This window comes from Peromyscus californicus, unplaced genomic scaffold (genome assembly GCF_007827085.1).
Source record: "Peromyscus californicus insignis strain IS unplaced genomic scaffold, ASM782708v3 Scaffold_7__1_contigs__length_154581171, whole genome shotgun sequence".
NCBI classification, from domain to species: domain Eukaryota; kingdom Metazoa; phylum Chordata; class Mammalia; order Rodentia; family Cricetidae; genus Peromyscus; species Peromyscus californicus.
Window position 1 is genome coordinate 125,060,589 of NW_026294595.1, and position 19,255 is coordinate 125,079,843.

Below are 19,255 nucleotides of genomic sequence, written 5' to 3' on the forward strand. Positions count from 1 at the left end.
GCCCCTTCTGAACAACAAGCTGTGGTGTAAAAAGAGCATGAGCTTGTTAGGTGGAAGAGCGAATCCAGTTTAAGCCAGCCTGAAGTCCAAGGCATCAAACCCACTCATGAGAAGTGTCTGGGGTAAAACAGAAAGGCCCAAATGGACAAAGTGTGTACTTTTTCAACAGCCCATCAGGACACACTGATGTTGCTTGTATCAAAGCTGCCAGCAGACAGCTCACCCACACAGGCAGCCCAGGACATGTCCATGCATGCTCAGCCTTCGGCTTCCCCTCTGGTCACTTTTTAATACTCTGTCTCTTTTTGAGAAGTTGGGGGCGGGGAGGGGGAAGTGGCGTGCCTGCCTTTTTCTATAGCTGCCCAGGTCTATACCCTGGGGCTATCTCAGCTAAGACAGACTTGCCTGCCACTCTTCAGACCAGGGGTGGTAAACACAGAGAGGTGAAAGGGAGTCAGCATTTTCCTCAAGGTGGACCGAGGCACCAACAAGTGCCACCCCATCCCTTCTTTAAAGAGAAGCCCTGCCTCCTAAATGACACACTAGCAGACACAGTGCCCTTTGACCCAAAGCAGGAAGAAGGAACACCCTATGGCGGGAGGAGCTCAATCTCTCTGGCAGAGACACATCCCCTCTCCACCAGATTCAAATTCAACTTCCAAAGCTGCTGCTCAGCACTATCTCCCAGGGAGCTCTGGGTAGATCCACTGGTCCTCAGCACATGGGGATGCCTCTAAACTCTCCTGGCCCCAAAAGAAGGCTACCTTCCTTTGTTCTGGAGAAGCTTCCCTCGCATGCAGTAGGTCGGTAACCTGATTATGTAGAACACAGGCCCACTTCAGCTAGTCTAAGCTAATACATTTCCAGCCTAGGAAAGAGCCAGCTGGGTACCGCATACGAGTCACACCACTGTGTGGGCTTACCTGGTGCCTGCATTCCCATGCAGGTATAGAATGATGGGGTGGTTGGAAGCCAGAGCATCCTCATACCACATCTGGTCCTTCCCTTGGGCATTTTTCCACCAGATGGAGGGGATGGTGTGCCTGAAGACAGAAGCAGAGAGGGAAGCAAAGTCAGATGTCCCTTCTGCTCAGACAGTGGCACTTATATGAAGGTCTATGGAGACAGAAAGCAGCAGAGCTCCTATCTACATACAAGTGGACAAACGGGTAGGTGGCATATTCTCTCATCCCTCAAATAAGTAACAAGAAGTGAAAGCTGCAACGTCAGAGGCTGATAGCCTGAGACAGAGCTAAAGGGCCTCTTGTTGGTCAAACAGCTTGTTTTGGTGGCCTTTCTCCAGATAAGAGAGAAATCTATCCTGCATTAACTAGAACTTTCTAGATAGGACCTTCCTGCATTCTAGAACCACAAATACATGGACAAATTCACCATCAGCAAGGCTGACCCAGGCTCTTGGATATTGCTATTCTATTTGGCCATACTCTCCTTCAGAGATATACAAAGGCTAAAATGAATACTGTTAATCACTGGGGATGGTCTAAATTGATGTCTATTTTTCCTCTAAAAATCTTAACCAAATTCATTTTAGACACCAATGGCATAAGTCTTTTAAAAATCAAGTAGCTAAGTTTGTTCTTGTTCTCTCTCATTCTCTCTCTCTCATTCTCTCTCTCTCTCTCTCTCTCTCTCTCTCTCTCTCTCTCGTCCTCTCTCTCTCTCTCCTCTCTCTTCTCTGTTTTTTCAAGACAGGGTTTCTCTGCGTAGCCCTGGCTGTCCTCAAACCCAAGAGATCCACCTTCTTTTGCCTCTTAAATGCTGGGATTAAAGGTATGCACACCACTGCCTGGCTATTTTTTTCATTTTAATGCATCCATTCATGAGGATTAAGTTTTTGTGTTTCTAGCCACTATAATTAATCACTCCCATACAATCACAAACTATAGTACCAGACACCTGAGAGGCTGTGGCAGAAAGATTGCTAGATTCTAGGAGTTTTCAGCCAGCCTAGGTAATCTATAGTATTGATGGAGTAGTGGGGGAAAGAAGGTAGCCTATTTTAGATGTTTGGAGCTGACATTCTTCTAGAAGCCAGACTATCCCAACTTGGAACTCTTGGCAGAGGCCCAGTGTACACACCTCCAACCTGTTGGCAGAGGGCAGCTGACACTGAGCTAGTAGCTAGGAATGGGGCTTGGGTTGCACTCAGGCCTTTGCAGAAGCTGGTGGGGAAATCTGAAGAGATGTAGTGAGGGCAGTCAAGAGTGGAGCCTGTTGCTTCCCTAGGCCCAAGGTCATGGAATGGTCTAGGTGGACAGGCAGGGGCAGCCGCGGCTGTCCACTACCTTGAGATTTACATGGCCATCCCTCTAACTCTTGTGGGAACTTAACAATGCACACAGGTGCTGTCCATGCTTTCTGCCTAAGTACCACCATGACACTCCTGCACAAGAGTTCTGCTGAGAACAAGAGCCTCCCTTCTTGTTCTCTCTTCTTTACCACAGACTGTCAACCGGAGCATCTGAAGGTCCCCTCATCCACACTGGCAGCCTACTCACTGGGTTCATTTACAAACGGCTCACATACACGGTGGGTTTCTAAGGCTGCAGAAAGAGACTTTATGGCAACTGAAAACTAGACCCAGCTAAGATAAAGGGGCAGTTATTCAGAGCTGCTTCAAAGGGAAAGCAGAAATGCTGATGCAGTGCTGGTCAACTCTGACCCAGTTGTTCAGGAATCATCACTTACAGAAAAAGTCATTAAAATACATCCAAGGAAACCACGGAGAAGCCACAGGGCTTACATCCAGTGTAAATTTATAGAAGAAAGAAAACATCCCTCTCACAGGTTCCTGAGAAGTACTACAGGTAGTAATGTTTCACTTCTCTGAAGAAGTACATTCAAGCCTGTATTCCTGGTTGTGTGCTTACATTCTTTTTGTCTCTAGACTGTTTGTTTGGTTAAAAAAAAATCTTGGAAATAAGACTCTAAAAACAATGTGGTTACAAAGCCTTTGCTGTTTCAAAGACCTCAGGAGAGAGTGTGGTGTCATCTCACTCTACACCACTGAGATCAAATTTAGCTGAGCTCTGCCCTTGGCCTTAAGAATGGGTGAAGATAAAAACAATCAGCAGTACCCCGAGCCCAGCGTCAAGGACACTGCCTGAGCTGAGCAGGGCCCTTGGAGCCTCCTGAAGAGGCCAAAGAAGCTAGTGCCTCGACCCTGCAGCCTGGGATGCAGACACTCACCAGACTCCAATAGTCACATCATCCTCTGGCTGGAGGTAGTAATTGCAGGTATGATTCAAACCTTGATCCTGTGGTTTTTTCAAGTCAATGAAATAGGGAACCCTCACTGTAGGGGACAAAGAGATGAAGTCCAGGTTAATGGGAGAGGATGGACACACACAAAGAAACACTTTTGCTCATCCGTGCATTCACATACACTCTCCAGCACACAACACATACACACACCACTACAATACACATACCTCCCCCACCAACACACACACATGTGTTGACAAGTACACACCCCACCCCACAGCATAGGACAAACTCTCAAAAGGCACTAGGTGCTTTTCTGTCAGGATTTTGCGACATGAGAAGCACACTTCAGGGAAGGGGTAAAGCTAAGAAGAACTGAAATACAGCTTGAAAACACTGCCTGGGTGGAGAAGACAGAGGCAAGGGAAGGGATGGTCTTTTTTGTTGTTGTTGTTGTTTGGTTTTTGGAGATACGGTTTTCTCTGTGAAGCTTTGGTGCCTGTCCTGGATCTCACTCTGTAGATCAGGCTGACCTCAAACTCACAGAGATCCACCTGCCTCTGCCTCCCAAGTGCTGAGATTAAAGACATGTGCCACTGCCACCCAGCTGAAGGGATGGTCTTTAATGGGATAAGTCGACACAAGATAGGCTGAGACACAGGGTAGAAGATCTGCAGAGGAGCTCAGCTAGGCCACAGCTGAAGGCTGGGGCCAGGGTGGCTGGCAGACACTGGAAAGGGGATAATGAATAAGATGATGGGTTCAAGAGGGAAAGACGGCAGAGGTCCAAGTTTCTGGTACATCGCTTAACCCAGAAAAGACATCAAAATGGATGAATCCAGAACCTCATCCATAGTGAATTCAAGGCTACTATGCAGTCTTACAGTTAATAGTCATGGGCCAGTAGGGCCCCAACTGAATCAACCTGTATGCCAAACTATAGGAGATCACAGAAGCATCAGCTATGGGAACCATGCAGGACAGGTAGATAAGAAGGACACTGTCCCACTGTCACTGCTAACACAAGCAAAGGACATCAACAACTGCAACCACACCACATGTGGCTGGGAGGGGGAACACAGAAAGACACATGCCAAGTTTTGAGTGTGCAGAGAGACTTATTTTTTCCTTTATATATCACTGTACTTTACTGCAATGGCAAACAACTTTTAAAGAAAAAAAATTAATGGAAATATGAAAAACTTAAATGGATAAACCAAAAAGCATAAGCCCCAAGGTGTAATTTATCCTTACCATGGGGGAGACTGACAAAGGGTGGAATGGTCCTGACTTCTGGGTGATTACCATCTTTAGACGGAATCCATTCATAGCTTTTGGGGGGGGGCAGTAAAGAGGGGGGTTTCAAGATTAACCTCACACATCATACAGCAGGTCTAACTCACTTCTTGAAATGCCATGGGCCTCAGTGAACACTTGCTGAATAAATGAACCATCTGATTTATGAGGACACAGGGATGTACATGCTTCTTCTCACCAAGTCCTCTGAGCATCTCCCCCAGGCCGTGTTGGGAGAGGGATTCTTCCTGGGACTGCTGTTCACATCACTACCTTCCTAATCCACATTTCCCTGAAGCAGGAGGCTGAAATTTTAAATCTCCTCTAAGTTTCTGTTATATGCTGAATAATGTCCTCCCTCAAACTCTGAGAACCCCAGACCATGCCCTCACTTAGAACCCAGGTTTTTTCTGAGTAACAAAGCGTAAATGAGGTTTCCAGAGTAACCACTAACCCATCATGACTAGCAGACTTCTAAAGACGGAGACCATGTGAAGACTGTGAGTAGATGGGTTGAGGTTTCTGCAAGCCAAGACATATCAAAGATTGCAGGCCACTGCCAGCTGATGGAACAGGCAGGAGGTGATGGAGTGCTTGTCCACTATGCACAAGGCCCTGGAGTTCCATCCCTAGTACAGAAGGAAGGGAGAGAGGAAAGGGAGAAAGGATGGACTCTATCCAGGTGCCTCAGAGGGTGCCAACACTCTGATCTTAGACTTTCAGCCACTGGTACTCCGAGACAGCGTTTTTGTTTTAAGCTATCCTGAAGACCTGTCAGGAAAATGGACAGTTACACTAACGCATTCAGATTTTATTGTGACAATGGTGTACTGGAGATTTGGGAGTCGTCTGGCACGGAAACAATCCGAACAAAACCAAGCAAAGGCATACATGCAAGGCTCTAATGGGGATCCAGCTTCCAAGAAGGAAGGAGCCAGCACTGGCTGCTCCCTGAACAAAGGAGAAGCAGGCCTTTCCTGGCTGGCCTGAGGTGGAATAGAGGCTGAACTATGGACTGGAGCTGCTGGAAGATCTCCATGGGCACAAGACCAGCTGCACAGAGGATCAGCAGCTCTGCAGGAGGGTGAATAGAACCTGATTTGAGGACGATGGCAGCAAAGGAAGGACCATAGAAATGTCAGGGCATTTTGTCCAGTTGCAGCACCCATCAGAGAGCTAAGGGTTGATTTAAGTTTTCCATTGCTGACAGTGGGACCCATGAGGCTCTGATTAGAAAGAAGTCTACTTCCTGTGCTGTACAAGCCAAGCCCATGCTTCCCTCTCAGACCTTACCACACACTGGAACTTGAAAGCTGCAGTCTCATTTGCAGGTGAAGTTAAGATAGGATAAAAAGAAAAACAAATGTGCCAGTGGCAGTGGTGGCGCACACCTTTAATCCCAGCACTCGGGAGGCAGAGGCAGGCAGATCTCTGTGAGTTCAAGGCCAGCCTGGTCTCCAAAGCGAGTTCCAGGAAAGGCGCAAAGCTACACAGAGAAACCCTGTCTTGAAAGACCAAAAAAAAAAAAAAACCAAAAAAAAAACCAAAAAAACAAAGCCTAAGTGAAGTGTAGTGTGATATAAAAAGTTATTATTATTGTATATGTATGCTTATGTGTGTGAATGCGGGCATTTGTGGATGTCCCATGGAATGTACGTGGAGGTCAGGACACCTTTGGGGAGTCAGTTTTCTCATTCCACTGTGGGTCCTGGGGATTAAACTCAGGTTATCAGGCTTGTACATGTCTACATGCTGAACCACCTTGCTGACCTTAGCATGACTCTCTTGAGAAGCCTAGACCCATGATTATGTATTATCCTTTTTCCTATGATCATGGTGATTTGAATGAGAAATGTCCACTGTAGGTTCAGCTGTTTGAAGACTTGGTCCCCAGTTGGCGGTGCTGTTGGGGTGGGGTAGGTGGGAAGGTGGGACAGCCTTGCTGGAGGAATTAGATCACTGGGCTTTGAGAGTTCACAGCCTCAGCACATCCAATTCTCTCAGGTTTGTGTTTATAGTTGGAGATGTACAGATGGAAATCTCTCAGCTTCCTGCTCCTGCCACATGCCTGCTAGGCATCCTCATGATGATGGACTCTTACCCCTCAGGAACTATAAGCTAAAAGAAACTCTTCCATAAGTTGCTTTTGGTCACAGTGTTTTATCACGGCAACAGAAAAGTAACTAATACAATGATTTTCTGTCTAAACACTTAGAATAAACTCACTTTGCTTCACTGTGGCTCATCCTGAAATTATTTTCTGCAGCACAGTCAAGAATCTGCTTTACTTGAATAGAGATCCTTAAGGGGTAGGAGAACTCAGGCTGCTGGTGGCTATGTTGGGCTGTGTTGCCTGCCACTGCTAACAAGGTGAACCCCTTGGTAAAACTATAAAGATCCAAATCAAATGCCCACTGGTAGGTAACCTGAGACTCATCTGTCAGTCCTGCCTCTGAAGATGGAATCACGGCCACCCTCCCAAGGGGAGAAAAGTTTGGAACACTTGGTTTCCTGGTTCAGCATCCTAACATACTCAGTACTGTGTACAGAAAGAAAAGGAGGCCAATATGGAAACATAAACCACCCTGGGATTCTGGAGGAATTCCTGGTCAAGTGGTTTTATGAGGATTAACAGCTAATCTTGAAAGCTTCTAGGCCAGGAAATTTAGGAACTGGGAAGCTTTGTTCTCATGACCAGATCATCCCAGGAAGCTGGTCTGTCAGTTCACCTTTATTCCCGATTTAGTCAGCAGTGGAAAGGGAAGCATAGGGAATACCCTACAGTCAGCAGATGCTGCCCTTCATGTCCTTGTTTATGTAGACCTTGACATAGAGCCTGGTCAGTCCCCAGGGTCACACTGCCCCAGAGAACTTCAGTTACAAGAACCACCTGGCCAGTGTGGGTCTAAAAGATCAGAAATGCTACAAAGCAGGAAATTGGGATAAGGAGTGCATTAGGTGAAGGTAGCTTGAGTGCAGTCATGGGATCACCTGGACCAGATGTGTAGCCCACTCCTTCTGCCCATTCCTGGCTCCCTCTCCTCTCAAGCGGTTATTATATCTCTCTTAGCCATCAACCCTTTGTGACCCCCAGGACTGGAAGGCTGTCTGAGCCTACCCTGTTGAGGCACTGATTCATGCAATCGCTAAAGCAGGAGCAGAGTGTGTGGCTCAAGGGTATCACAGAAGAAGCAGGTCCCTCCACAGAGCACTCATTACTCCATCCTCCACAGATGTGACAGTCCGCTCTCATCACCATCTCTCACTGGTTCCTCTCAAACAGGGCTTGGCTACACAGGTCAGAAACCCTACCTCTGCACGTGTCTGGCTTCTCCAGATTTTCATCAACCCCGCCTTTTTTTTAGCCAGGCCACTAAGTATCAGCAATCATAAACACCAAGGGGCATGACTTGGAAAAGATCCTTCACATACAGGTACTCAGTAAAGAGTGAGAGAATAAATATGCAAACGACTAGAAAACAACTTGATTTCTCACACCTTTTTAAAAGCTGACCTGGAAAAGTATCTGAAAGGGTAAAAGCCTGGAGCTACTAAACCGGGATGGGCATTTGTGACTGCCTGGGGATTTTTGTTATGGGGTGCATCTCATTCCATCTTTTTAAGTAACAACTTCCTTGTACCAGGTGTGGTGCCAACAAAGGAAGGGCTTAGCAGGTTATCTGGGTTTTATCAATTCCAATTACTTTATAAGATCAACCAGGGGCTTCCATGGGAGATAAAGAAATAAGAAAGCTATGTGGGTTTAACAGGGACTGCTCAGGGGAAAGATGAAAGAGGCCAGTGTTTAACAAAACTAACCCATTTCCCAAGAAGGTCTGAACTTCTCCCTTGCCTCTGCCTCTGAACCAAGACCTTTCTTTTTCTGGGAGACATGTTCCTAACCCTTGAAACAGGATAGCAGAGTGACAGCTGGGGACATATTCCAGCCTCTCAGACCTCAGATGCCAGGCATCACACAAATATTACTAGGAAGGGGCTGAAGAGGATGGCTCAGAGGTTAAGAGCACTGGCTGTTCTTCCAGAGGTCCTGAGTTCAATTCCCAGCAACCACATGGTAGTTCAAAACCATTTGTGCCCTCATATGGCCTGCAGAGATACATGCAGGCAGAACACTGTGCACAATAAATAAATCTTTTAAAAAATATCACTGGGATGGAATCAGTCTTGGGAACATCAGGACCCAAGAAGCATGCTCATAGGAACAGGCACTTGACCAGCAGGCAATAAACTACAGTATTAACAAAGAGTTGCTCAAAGTGATTTTCACTGTTACTTATTCTATTCAGGGTTTTTCAGCTAACTTTTTTTTTCTTTGTAGAAGAATTATAGTTTTTTTTTTTCTTTCTAAGAAAATGCATCTAAAGGAGAATACTCAAAGGTGCTGTACTTCCTCTAAAGCTTATTTATCTGGCTGTAAATTTATTTTAAGATAAATTTGCTATAAACTCATGACTATATTAACCATGCCCTGAGCCCTAATGACTGTCAGGATGGATAGACACCTCTACTGCTTCCAGTCCAGAGGAAACAGGCAAAGGAATTAAAGTTGGCCACACTTAACCTAGAAAACCAGCACGCCCCTTCCTCCCAGGAGAGTAGCCCTCACAGTGAAAGTACAGTAAAGAGAGGCAGGCTAGTGCTACTGTGAGAAAGGCTGTGGGGATGGCTAACCACTACCCTAAAATGATGCCCAACAGTGCCAAGTTCTTGAGTAACTAAAAAAAAAAAAAAAAAAAAACATAATTCTTTGTAGTGGGTGGTACATGCGTGCGCTAGCGCACAGGAACGGAGGTCAGAGGACAACTCTGCAGAGCTGGTTCTTTCCTTCCGCCTTTCCAGGAAGTCCAGGCTGTCGTACAGCAAAGCTGTACTTGCTGAGCCTTCCTCTGGACCTTAGGTAACTCAAAAAATTCTTTTGTAAATTTTGTTGGGGAGTGTGTGTGTGTGTGTGTGTGTGTGTGCGCGCGCGTGCGTGCGTGCGTGCGTGTGTGTGTGTGTGTGTGTGTGTGTGTGTGCGTGTGGCTATGCTTGCTCAAGAGATTAATATCAGAATATCTTTCTGAATCACTTTTCTTTTATTTATTTATTTATTTTGGAGAAAGAGTCTATCTGGCTGGCCTGGAACTCATTATGTAGACCAAATTAGCTTTGAAATTACAGCGCTCCATCTGGCTCTGCCTTCCATATATGCTGGGGTAAAGGCATGCACCACCATGCCCAGCTCTACCTCAGTTTTTTTAAACAGAATCTCTCACTAAACCTGGAGCTCCCCCATTTCAGCTAGGCTGGTTAGTCACTGAGGCCAGGATCAGCCTATCTCTACTACCAGTGACCAGGTTACAGGCATGTGCCACCACACTCAGTTTTTTTTATGTGGATGCTGGGGATCCAAACTCAAATCCTTACTCTAGAGCAGCACCAAGTACTTTATCCACGGAACCACCTCCTCAGCTCTTTGAGTAACTTAAAAAACAAAACAAACAAAACCAGCAATCCAGAGACAGATTTTATCCTATTATCCCTTTAGAAACACTGCACAGGGAGGGACTCAGTGGTACAGTGCATGTGAGGCCCTGGGTTTAAATCCCACTACTCCAAAATCAACACAATCCCAAACCAAACCTGCTCCAGGTCCCTCTGCCCCCAAGCGGTAGGCAGTGGAAGGAAAATGTTAGCAGGGAGCATCAACCTAGGGGGCAGCCATTATACAACCTCCTCTCTGTGACACACATTAGACTAGAGAACTCAAAGTTCTGTGCCTATGGCACAGTTACTATGTCTTCAGAAAACCAGCGCTGCAAAACCGTGGGCTGTCTAAAGCAGCCCACAGAATCCAGTGAAAAAACCCAATCCAGATCTTTGCTGGCACCTGTGTGCCAAACAACAGAGAACACACAGCCTTAGGCTACACGGGTCAGTTCTAAGGGCTCCACCAATACATTGACAGCCCTGTGTCTTTGTGTTTGCAAACCCCAGCATCTCTTCTGTACCTTCTTTAAGGGACACTAACTCAGAAAAACACTGCCTTGTTGTTTTAAATGATTTTGTTCCTTCTTAAGTTTATTCCTTACAAGTTACCAAACTTAGAGGTCATAAATTCGTAGAAGAACCTTCCTCTTGAAAAACTAAAGTATCTCCTAATATACAATACACACATTTCTGTTTCTCTTACTAGCTTAAAGAATAGAAATTCCTTGTTGGTATTTTGCTAGTATCTTAAGTCTGTCATAGACTGAACACCCAAACTTTGTAAAACCAGACCCTACAGAGCCTGGAATTCTGTTACTATGTGAGGTGCGGGGGTGCGGGGGGGGGGGGGGGGGGGGGGGGGGGGGGGTGGGGGGGGGGGGGGGGTGGGGGGTGGGGGGGAGTGGGGGGTGTTGAATCCTGAGACATGCCTCCCACCTGCCCTGCATCCTTGCCTCTACCATATCCTGGGCTACACTCTCACATGGACTGGATCCTCACAGGCCCTTCTCCCTGCCCAAAGCTTGCCTGCTGTCTCCCAGCATGAAACCTGCTTCGAGTCTCAAGCTCTCAAACACAAGGGCCTGTCACACAGTAAGCCAACCTTGCCAAAGATCTGGTGAGGAGTCCACCTCACCCATCCCAACACTGACCATAGCCATTTTCATGGCCATAGTTAATGCCTCCCACCCTCCTTTGCCTCATTTGGGGTATAAAATGATATTTCTGAAAGGACTGTTTCTAGCAAACATACCTAGGACCCTCTGCCTCCTGCTTTGTATCACAATACCCCCTCACTTTTCCCTCCTTCTTGAACCCCAAACAGCTCTGGAACCACACAGGGTGAATGCTAACTCAAGGACCTGAAACTGTATGTTTTGTAAACAGCACAAAATTCCACAAAAATCCAAATGTGTCAGGTTTTTGTTTGTTTGTTTGTTTGTTTTGATTTTGTTTTTCGAGACAGGATTTCTCTGTGTAGTTTTGGTGCCTATGCTGGATCTCACTCTGTAGACCAGGCTGGCCTCAAACTCACAGAGACCTGCCTGGCTCTGCCTCCCGAGTGCTGGGATTAAAGGCGTGCGCCACAGCCGCCTGGCTTTTTTTGTTTTTTTGAGACAGGGTTTCTCTGTGCAGTTTTCGTGCCTATGCTGGAACTCACTCTGTAGCCCAGGCTGGCCTCGAACTCACAGAGACCTGCCTGTCTCTGCCTCCTGAGTGCTGGGATTAAAGGCGTGCGCCACAGCCGCCTGGCTTTTTTTGTTTTTCTGAGACAGGGTTTCTCTGTGTAATTTTGGAGCCTTTCCTGGAACTCACTCTGTAACCCAGGCTGGCCTTGAACTCTCAGAGATCCACCTGCCTCTGCCTCCTGAGTGCTGGGATTAAACACGTGTGCCACCACCACCCGGCTTTTTTTCTTTTATGGAAAACAAAACAGATTTAAAAAAAAAGGAGGGGGAGGACCAATAATAACAACAATGAAAAAAAAAAACCCATGAGGCCGCATTATTGTTATTATTTTTAAAGACTCTGTTCTTTCCTATGGTTTCAATTTACCTGGACTATACAAGTGACAACATGTCTCTAACAGGACAACTGTTCACGCTGCCAACATTTTTATCCACTTTGGCTCAAGAGAGATAATCGCCTCCAATGCAGTACAGTCACCTAGAGACCCAAATACAGCCCTGGCTGGTAATGCCATCTTTGCCATGTCACTCAATTGGACAAAAGGTGCAGGGAACGTCCCAGGTCACAGACCCATACTATTCCTGAGTCTGGGTGGCAGCTCCACTTCCCTACACATTGTACACTTAAAATTTATACATTTTACTACATGTAAGTTCAATCTCAATTAAAATAAAAAGATACTTTTTAAAGTCAGCCACCATCGTGAAAATAAACTCTTAAGTAAAATTAAAGAAAAATTGATACAAAGGACTTACCGAAATTCAAGAAAATCAGTTTGGCCTGTATCCCAGGACACAGTTTGACAAGAAACGGAATGGCAATGTAGAACCCCAGAACACAGAGAATTATCTTCTTCAGTCGGAACCACAGGCTCTTTCGTCTATGAGACAGAAGCAATATGGGTCAAAAGGCAGTAGGTACGATTCTATCAGCTTGGTAATAGCACCTTAGATCTCTAAACAAGTGCCACAGGCATCTTTCCACACAGGGGACCCTGCTGTTGATAAAAGTGGTCTCCCATCTGCTTTTGTTAGTTAACTGAGACAGTCTTTTGAGTTTTCAACTATACTAGAGGGAATGTTTTAGTTTTATTTCTTAAAAGCCAAAGACAGTCCAGTCCTGTTGATCTGTTATATTGGCCCTTGGATAAGAATCCAGCAGAGGCAAAGGCTCTCAGAAAGCATCCCACCTGATATCAGACCCCCGCTTCCACCTCATCCCGGCAGAGTGGCTTCTCTGGGCCTTGAAGCCTCACTGCTGCTAAGCTGCTTTGATTCAGCTCAGTGCTGAGTTACTCATTAGCTGCTCGTGGGAAGCAGGAAGTACCTACACCCAGGACATCAGCAGAACCTGCCCAACCAGGTCCTGGAGACTGCAGAGGCTGAAAATGAGGCCAGCCTTTAGACCCATCCCACGGAATCCCTTTCAGGCAGGGTCAGTACCTCAGCTCTCAAAACTTCTGATTCCTGGGTAGTACCAAGAGGCCCTCAGCTTCTTCCCAATCCCCTTTAAAAGGTGTCTCTAAACTTTTCAAACATGAATTCTTGAGATAACTCTACATAAAAAAAAAAAAAATGAGTATCCCAAGGCGCATTTATTTATATTTATTGCTGTCATCCAAGGAGATAAAACTGAGGAATTAAGACAGGAGCTGTCATAGAGGACTTGACTAGCTCATACAAGGCCCTGAATTCCAGCACCACTCACACCAAAAAGAGGAATGCTGAGTTCAAGGCCAGTCTATGCTACACAGTGAGACTTCGCTCCCGCCACCATACCTTTTTGTTTTTAGTTTCTTCTTGGTAAGTTCTTTTAACCTTATAAAGAGTAGATGATTCCATCTTATGTAAGCTGTTTCAAAGCATAAAGAAAAAGGGCCCAGTAGTAGAGCATGCATGAAGCCCTGGGTCTGATCCCAACACAAGAAAGGAAAAATGTGTTTTGAAGTTTTTTATCTTTTTTGATAAAGAGCCATTGGTTTCACTGTTGAGGAAGCATCACTCTGAAATAACACATGAAGATGAGTAACTTCGAGATGAATAAACAGGGGTTTTCTCCATGTTTTTGCCATATTATGTTTAGTCTGAGGATACCATCAGGTTTGTCTGTCCATTTACCCATTGGTGGGCATTGATAGAGTTTCAGTTTGAGGACACTGTGGATGAAGCTGCATGAATACTTGGTGAGTCTTTGTGTAGATATGCTTTCTCTCTCCTCAGGCGTAAGATCCCAAACTACTGAATACCTTCCAGTAGAATAAAAGATGAGTGAGAGGTTGTGGGAGGGACACAGAGTGAAGAGCATTTCCATTGCTCCAAAATTCCCTCGTACCCCTCACAGTCGGTCTCCCTCTAACCTAAGCTCTCAGCTTCACTATTCTGCTTTTCTGTCCCACACTTTTGCCTTTTCTAGACTTTCCGATAAATAGTCATACAGTTGATTTGGTGGCCGTCTTACTAACTTGGCACAGTCCTTTGAGGTTCACCTCTGCTGTTCCATGTGTCAGCAGTCCAATGGATGTTTTAAAAATCATCTTAGGTGTTATCTAGAAATAGCCCAGAAACAAGCAATTGGCTCCAGCCACGCTTCACCTGACACACTGAGTGAAAAAATGCTGAACGAGATGCTAAGTGACACAGCAGTTCCCAGGGGCACTGCAGGTTCATGTGCCCCCAAGATCCTGCAGGGGCCAGTGAGATCATTGATTTTCATAACACTGACCTGAAATTTGCCCCTTTCTTTCCCGTCTAAGTACAATGGAAGTTTCTAGATGCTGCACCTCATGTGGTATTGGTAACCTTGAAAGCAGCAGATAGCTTCTGAGCAGTCCAGCTTTAAGAAAGTTGTGAAAACATAGGGCCAATGAAATGGTTTAATGGGTAAAGGTGGTTGCTGCCATGCCTCAAGATCTGAATCTGATCCCCTGGAAGGATATCCACACAGAAGGAAGGAGAAAACTAACTCCTTCAAGTTGCCATCACTGCCTGGCCTGAGTTTATGACTATTAATGTTTAAATTGATGTACTTTTGGCCATGTGGTGGTGATGCACGACTTTAATCCCAGCACTTAGGGGGCAGAGGCAGGCAGATCTCTGTGAGTTTGAAGCCAGCCTGGGCTACAGAGTGAGTTCTAGGACAGCCAAGGCTACAAGAGAAACCCTGTCTCAGGGGTGGGGGGTAGTTTCTTCAACATCCTGGGTGTGAGGATTACAGCCCTAATGCTCAGAGAGTCCTTCAGTTGTAATTTTCATCACGGCCAGTACTGCTGTTTATAGTCAGTCCCACAGTGAGCATCCTGTCCTTGATGGCTGGGTGCAGTGAAGACTGCCCTCAGGGCTCAGGACAGCATTAAAGGAACACATCCCTTCCTTCAAGACCCTGAACGAGACCTGATGTTCTCTTAGAGGCTTATGTTTCTCCAAACTTCATACACCCAGGTCCATGGTCACATTTCCCCCATAAACTGTATTATCCTTCAGTGTTTTTCCTTAAAAGTTACTTAGTGCACAGACAAGACTCACTGGCCACGAAACTAAAGAGAATTGCAAAAACAAATGCAACGACTAGGTTTCCCATAGGGAGCAGTGTTGTAGAATATTATTTAAGGTGTTACTTTTGTTTATGCTGGGGAACATTTGCTTTAATGATGCAAGGATGTGTTGCTTTTTTTTATGTTACATTTGTTTAACTCTGTGAAGCTGTGATTCTTTGCCTGTCTAAAACACCTGATGGTCTAATAAAGAACTGAATGGCCAATAGTGAGGCAGGAGAAAGGATAGGCAGGGCTGGCAGGCTGAGAGAATAAATAGAAATCTGGGAGGAGAAAGAAGAAAGAGCAAGAAAAGGAGGAAGATGTGAGAGGCCAGCCACGGAGTAAGAGTAAGATTTATAGAAGTAAGAGAATGATAAAAGTCCACAGGCAAAAGGTAGATGGTATAATCTAATAAAAGCTGGCAAGAAACAAGCCAAGCTAAGGCCAGGCATTTATAGTTAAGAATAAGCCTCCAAGTGTGATTTATTTGGGAACTGGATGGCAGGCCCCCAAAAGAGCAAAAACAAACAACAGCCCAGAACTGCACTCTTAAGCACTTCACTGCCACTTGCACAGCAATATTTACAGTAACTGTGGTGGTGATGGTACAGGGAGTGTCTATCTTCACTACAGTGATGGCAGAACTGCGTAGTCTGTGTGTACCTGTCTGTCTCTCTCTCATATATACACACACACTCATGCCCTTGCATGCATACAAGCAATGTACTTGAAGTGGTATATCTAAAATGCTCTAGGGATTGCACTGCTATCCCTGCCCTGCGCTTGATTTTTGCACCATGATTGTATAAGATGCTACTTGGTGGGGAGGGTGAGAGAGAGGAACACTGAACTGCTTGTATATTTTCTTGTAATGCCTGGAGAACTGCTTGGTAAGGGTGTGAGACGGTGGTTGAAGAAGCTGTGTCCTGCATTTGAGGAAGACAGAACAGGTAGGATGATTCAGTGGGTAAAGGTGCTGACAAGCCTGATGACCTTAGTTCACTCCCAGATGATAGAAGGTACATGTTGTTTTCTAACCATATAAGTATCATGGTGAGCACATGAGCACACACACACACTCACACACACGTCTGCACACATACACACACTGGATAAATAATGAAATCCAGAAAATAAAGTGGAAAAACATAAATAACATAAGCAAGGTCTTGGGGTGGGGAGAATTCAACTTGCAGTTGCAATAATAAAACACTTAGTGAGAAAGGAATACAGGAAGAAGGCACTCCCCCTTTACACAGGGGAAGTTCATATCCACCTCAAACCAGTTATCCAAACAAAGCAGAACTTCAGAGTAAAACACCAGTTACAGCAGGATAGCCATTGCCATCACCAGACTATCATGCACGTGTATGTTAAAACAGCTAAGCAAGGGTAAACACAAATTATAACCCTTGAAACTAAAAGAAAAAAAGTGGGTGATAGTTTCTAAACAAAATATTCAAGCTATAGATGTAGATCAGAGTACTTGCTCATGTGTGAGGCTCTGAGTTTAATCCCTAGTACCACCAAAAAAAAATCAACTGAAAAATCATTAAAAAATTTAAAAGTCATTGAGAAAGTAATTTGTTGCCCAATAAATTCCAACAGCTTCCTCACATACCAGGATTTACAAATTAAATTATATCCTGGATGCTAGAGCTATAGCTCAAAGGTAGAGACTTGGCTAGCACATGCAAGACCCAGGGCTCAATCCCCAACACTGCAAAATAACAGTAAGAAAAGAATGGAATCCTAACAGAAAAATTCTCCAAGAATCATCTTAACAAGAAATGAAGAAAACTGGGCTTATATACATCTTATGTAGAAGTGTAACCTCAGCTACTTGGGAGTTTGAGGTAAGAGAATCCCGAGTTCAGTGTCTACAGTAAGCTACAGAATAAATCTGTAGCCCAAGATGGCCTCATATTTGCGACACTCTACTGCCTCTACTTTCTGAGTGCTAGGATTACAGGCATGAACTACAACACTGGCTTCTTCTGTGCCTTCTAAACAGATACTCAAACCTCTCAAACTTAACTAAACTGCTTTCAACAATGAAGATAGCATCTTTGTTTGATGAGGTTTGTAACTGGAACAAAAGACAGGTAAAGTAATGGTAAGCCCCCTCCCCCAAGCCCCATCTCTGAAAAAAGGTCCACCCTCAGGTCAAAGTTGGCACAGTCTCTGCTAAGCCTGCTGAGGTCCTGGCACTCCACGAATTTGCTGATTCTGTGAGGTACACATCCCTCTCCATCTCAATAACCTGCAGCGTCCCTGGACCTCTGCTCCTGCACCTGAGGCTTCACTTTCATTTCCCATGGTACCCTCAATGCCCTTTAGGTGGTCATAAACACCAGTGCTTCCAAATGGTCCATCAATTTGACTAGGGAGCTTACTTTCTGATCAACTTCTAGAGGACAGCACATAACTTTCCCAGACCCTCTCTTTCCTGGGTACATGATCTCAGTCACTGCAACCTCCTTGCTCAGACCAAAAGAGAGGTTCTGTGATTCCCTGCTGTTCCCAGTTAGAGTAAACAGAAGGAGCTGGAGTGTGCCTCAGTAACAGATCACTGCCCTAGCATGTGGGAGGCCTTGAATTCTACCTCCAGCATCACAGGGGGTGGGGCAGTAAACACCAAGAAATTTTAGGAACAGATCTCTGTCCTCAACATCCAGACTCATACAGAAAACAAGGATGAGGTTGAGCTCATCACGGTCAGTGAGGAACTTGATCTCCAACACAGCGGGGAATGGACTGTCCCATCAGTCTCCTTTCCCCATGTCCTCCCTTTTTCTGGAAACACCTTCTCACTGTGTAGCCCAGATTGGCCTTGTGATCTTCTGCCTCAGCCTCCCAAATGAAGAATATTACAGCTGTGTTCCACTACTCTTGTCTTTTGTTTTTGTTTGTTTTTGTTAAACCATTTCCTGGTGGAGTATAAACCATCCCCTTTCAGAAAATCCCAAGGAGACATATAGAGAAAAGCATATATATAAACACAAACGCCTCCAAATATGACATTTAAGTTTCAGAATGCTGACCTTTCACCACTTTAAGCTGTGACATGGAGACAATACTATAAAACAATGCTGGGTCTGTTTTTTTTCCTGGGAAAAAAACAGCTAGTCCAGCCACCATGGGAGCCAAGTGGCCACAGGGTCATCTATATGATGACATCTTCAGTGAGTACACCCAGGGTCAGGCCTCCTGGTAACTCCTATTGATCTCTGCTCCTGCACCAGAGGCTTCAGATTTCGCTCCCTTGGGGCCCTCAAATTCCCTTTAAGTGGCCATATATCAATAAATACCAGTGCTTTCAAATTATCCATCAACCAAACCAGGGAGTGGTCACTCTCTGGTCATCTTCTAGAGGACAGTATATAACTTTCCCAGACCCTCTCTTTCCTAGATGCATTACCTCAGTCACTACAGCCCCACTGGCTCTGCCTGTCAGCTGCCTGACCTCAGAGAGACTGCAATGCAACAGACCCTAAGAGACCAAGACCACCAGTGTGCTCCCCGAAGAAGGCAGGGAGTGAAATGTCTCAGAGCCTAGCAGAGGCTAGGGAGAGGCAGATACAATCTGACAAGGCCCCTTTGGACAAACCCATCATGATGAGCTTACACTTCCTCTTCTGGTACCATCTATAACTACTGCTCTTCAGCAGCACTAGTAGCTTGAGACTGCAGAGGTCACCCCAAGAGTGCAGTGGGGAAGGGAGGCTAACTCCCAGTCAAGTGTAGGCAGCAGCATCTTCATTCTGAGGACACCTGCGCCTGCCTATCCAGCAGGAATTCGGCTACAGTGCTTTCTAGCTAAGACTCCCCCCAGGGCATGCCCAGAGCCCAGAGGTCTGGGGTAAGTTCAAGGCTGTTCCCACTATACCTAATGGCCTGTGCACCAGTGGGTCTTCTGGAAAATTGCCAAGCAATGGCTAGAGTTGTTCCCTGTTTGAGATCATGGAAGGATGGCATACTGTACTCTTCCACTTTTAAGGTCAGAGGTGGCCAACTCAGTTG

The 19,255-nt window shown here is 45.6% G+C and overlaps 1 protein-coding gene across 1 annotated transcript in view; it reads right to left on the reverse strand.

Moving 5' to 3' along the window:
- Window positions 1-19,255, reverse strand: part of Abhd12 (abhydrolase domain containing 12, lysophospholipase) — a 75,309-nt gene that overhangs the window by 13,642 nt on the left and 42,412 nt on the right. The window contains exons 2-4 of the mRNA XM_052726601.1: window positions 12,456-12,580; window positions 3,211-3,316; window positions 924-1,043 (exon numbers count right to left, since the gene is read on the reverse strand). Of these exons, the coding sequence (XP_052582561.1) occupies window positions 924-1,043; window positions 3,211-3,316; window positions 12,456-12,580 (351 nt within the window). The remainder of the gene's footprint in view (window positions 1-923; window positions 1,044-3,210; window positions 3,317-12,455; window positions 12,581-19,255) is intronic.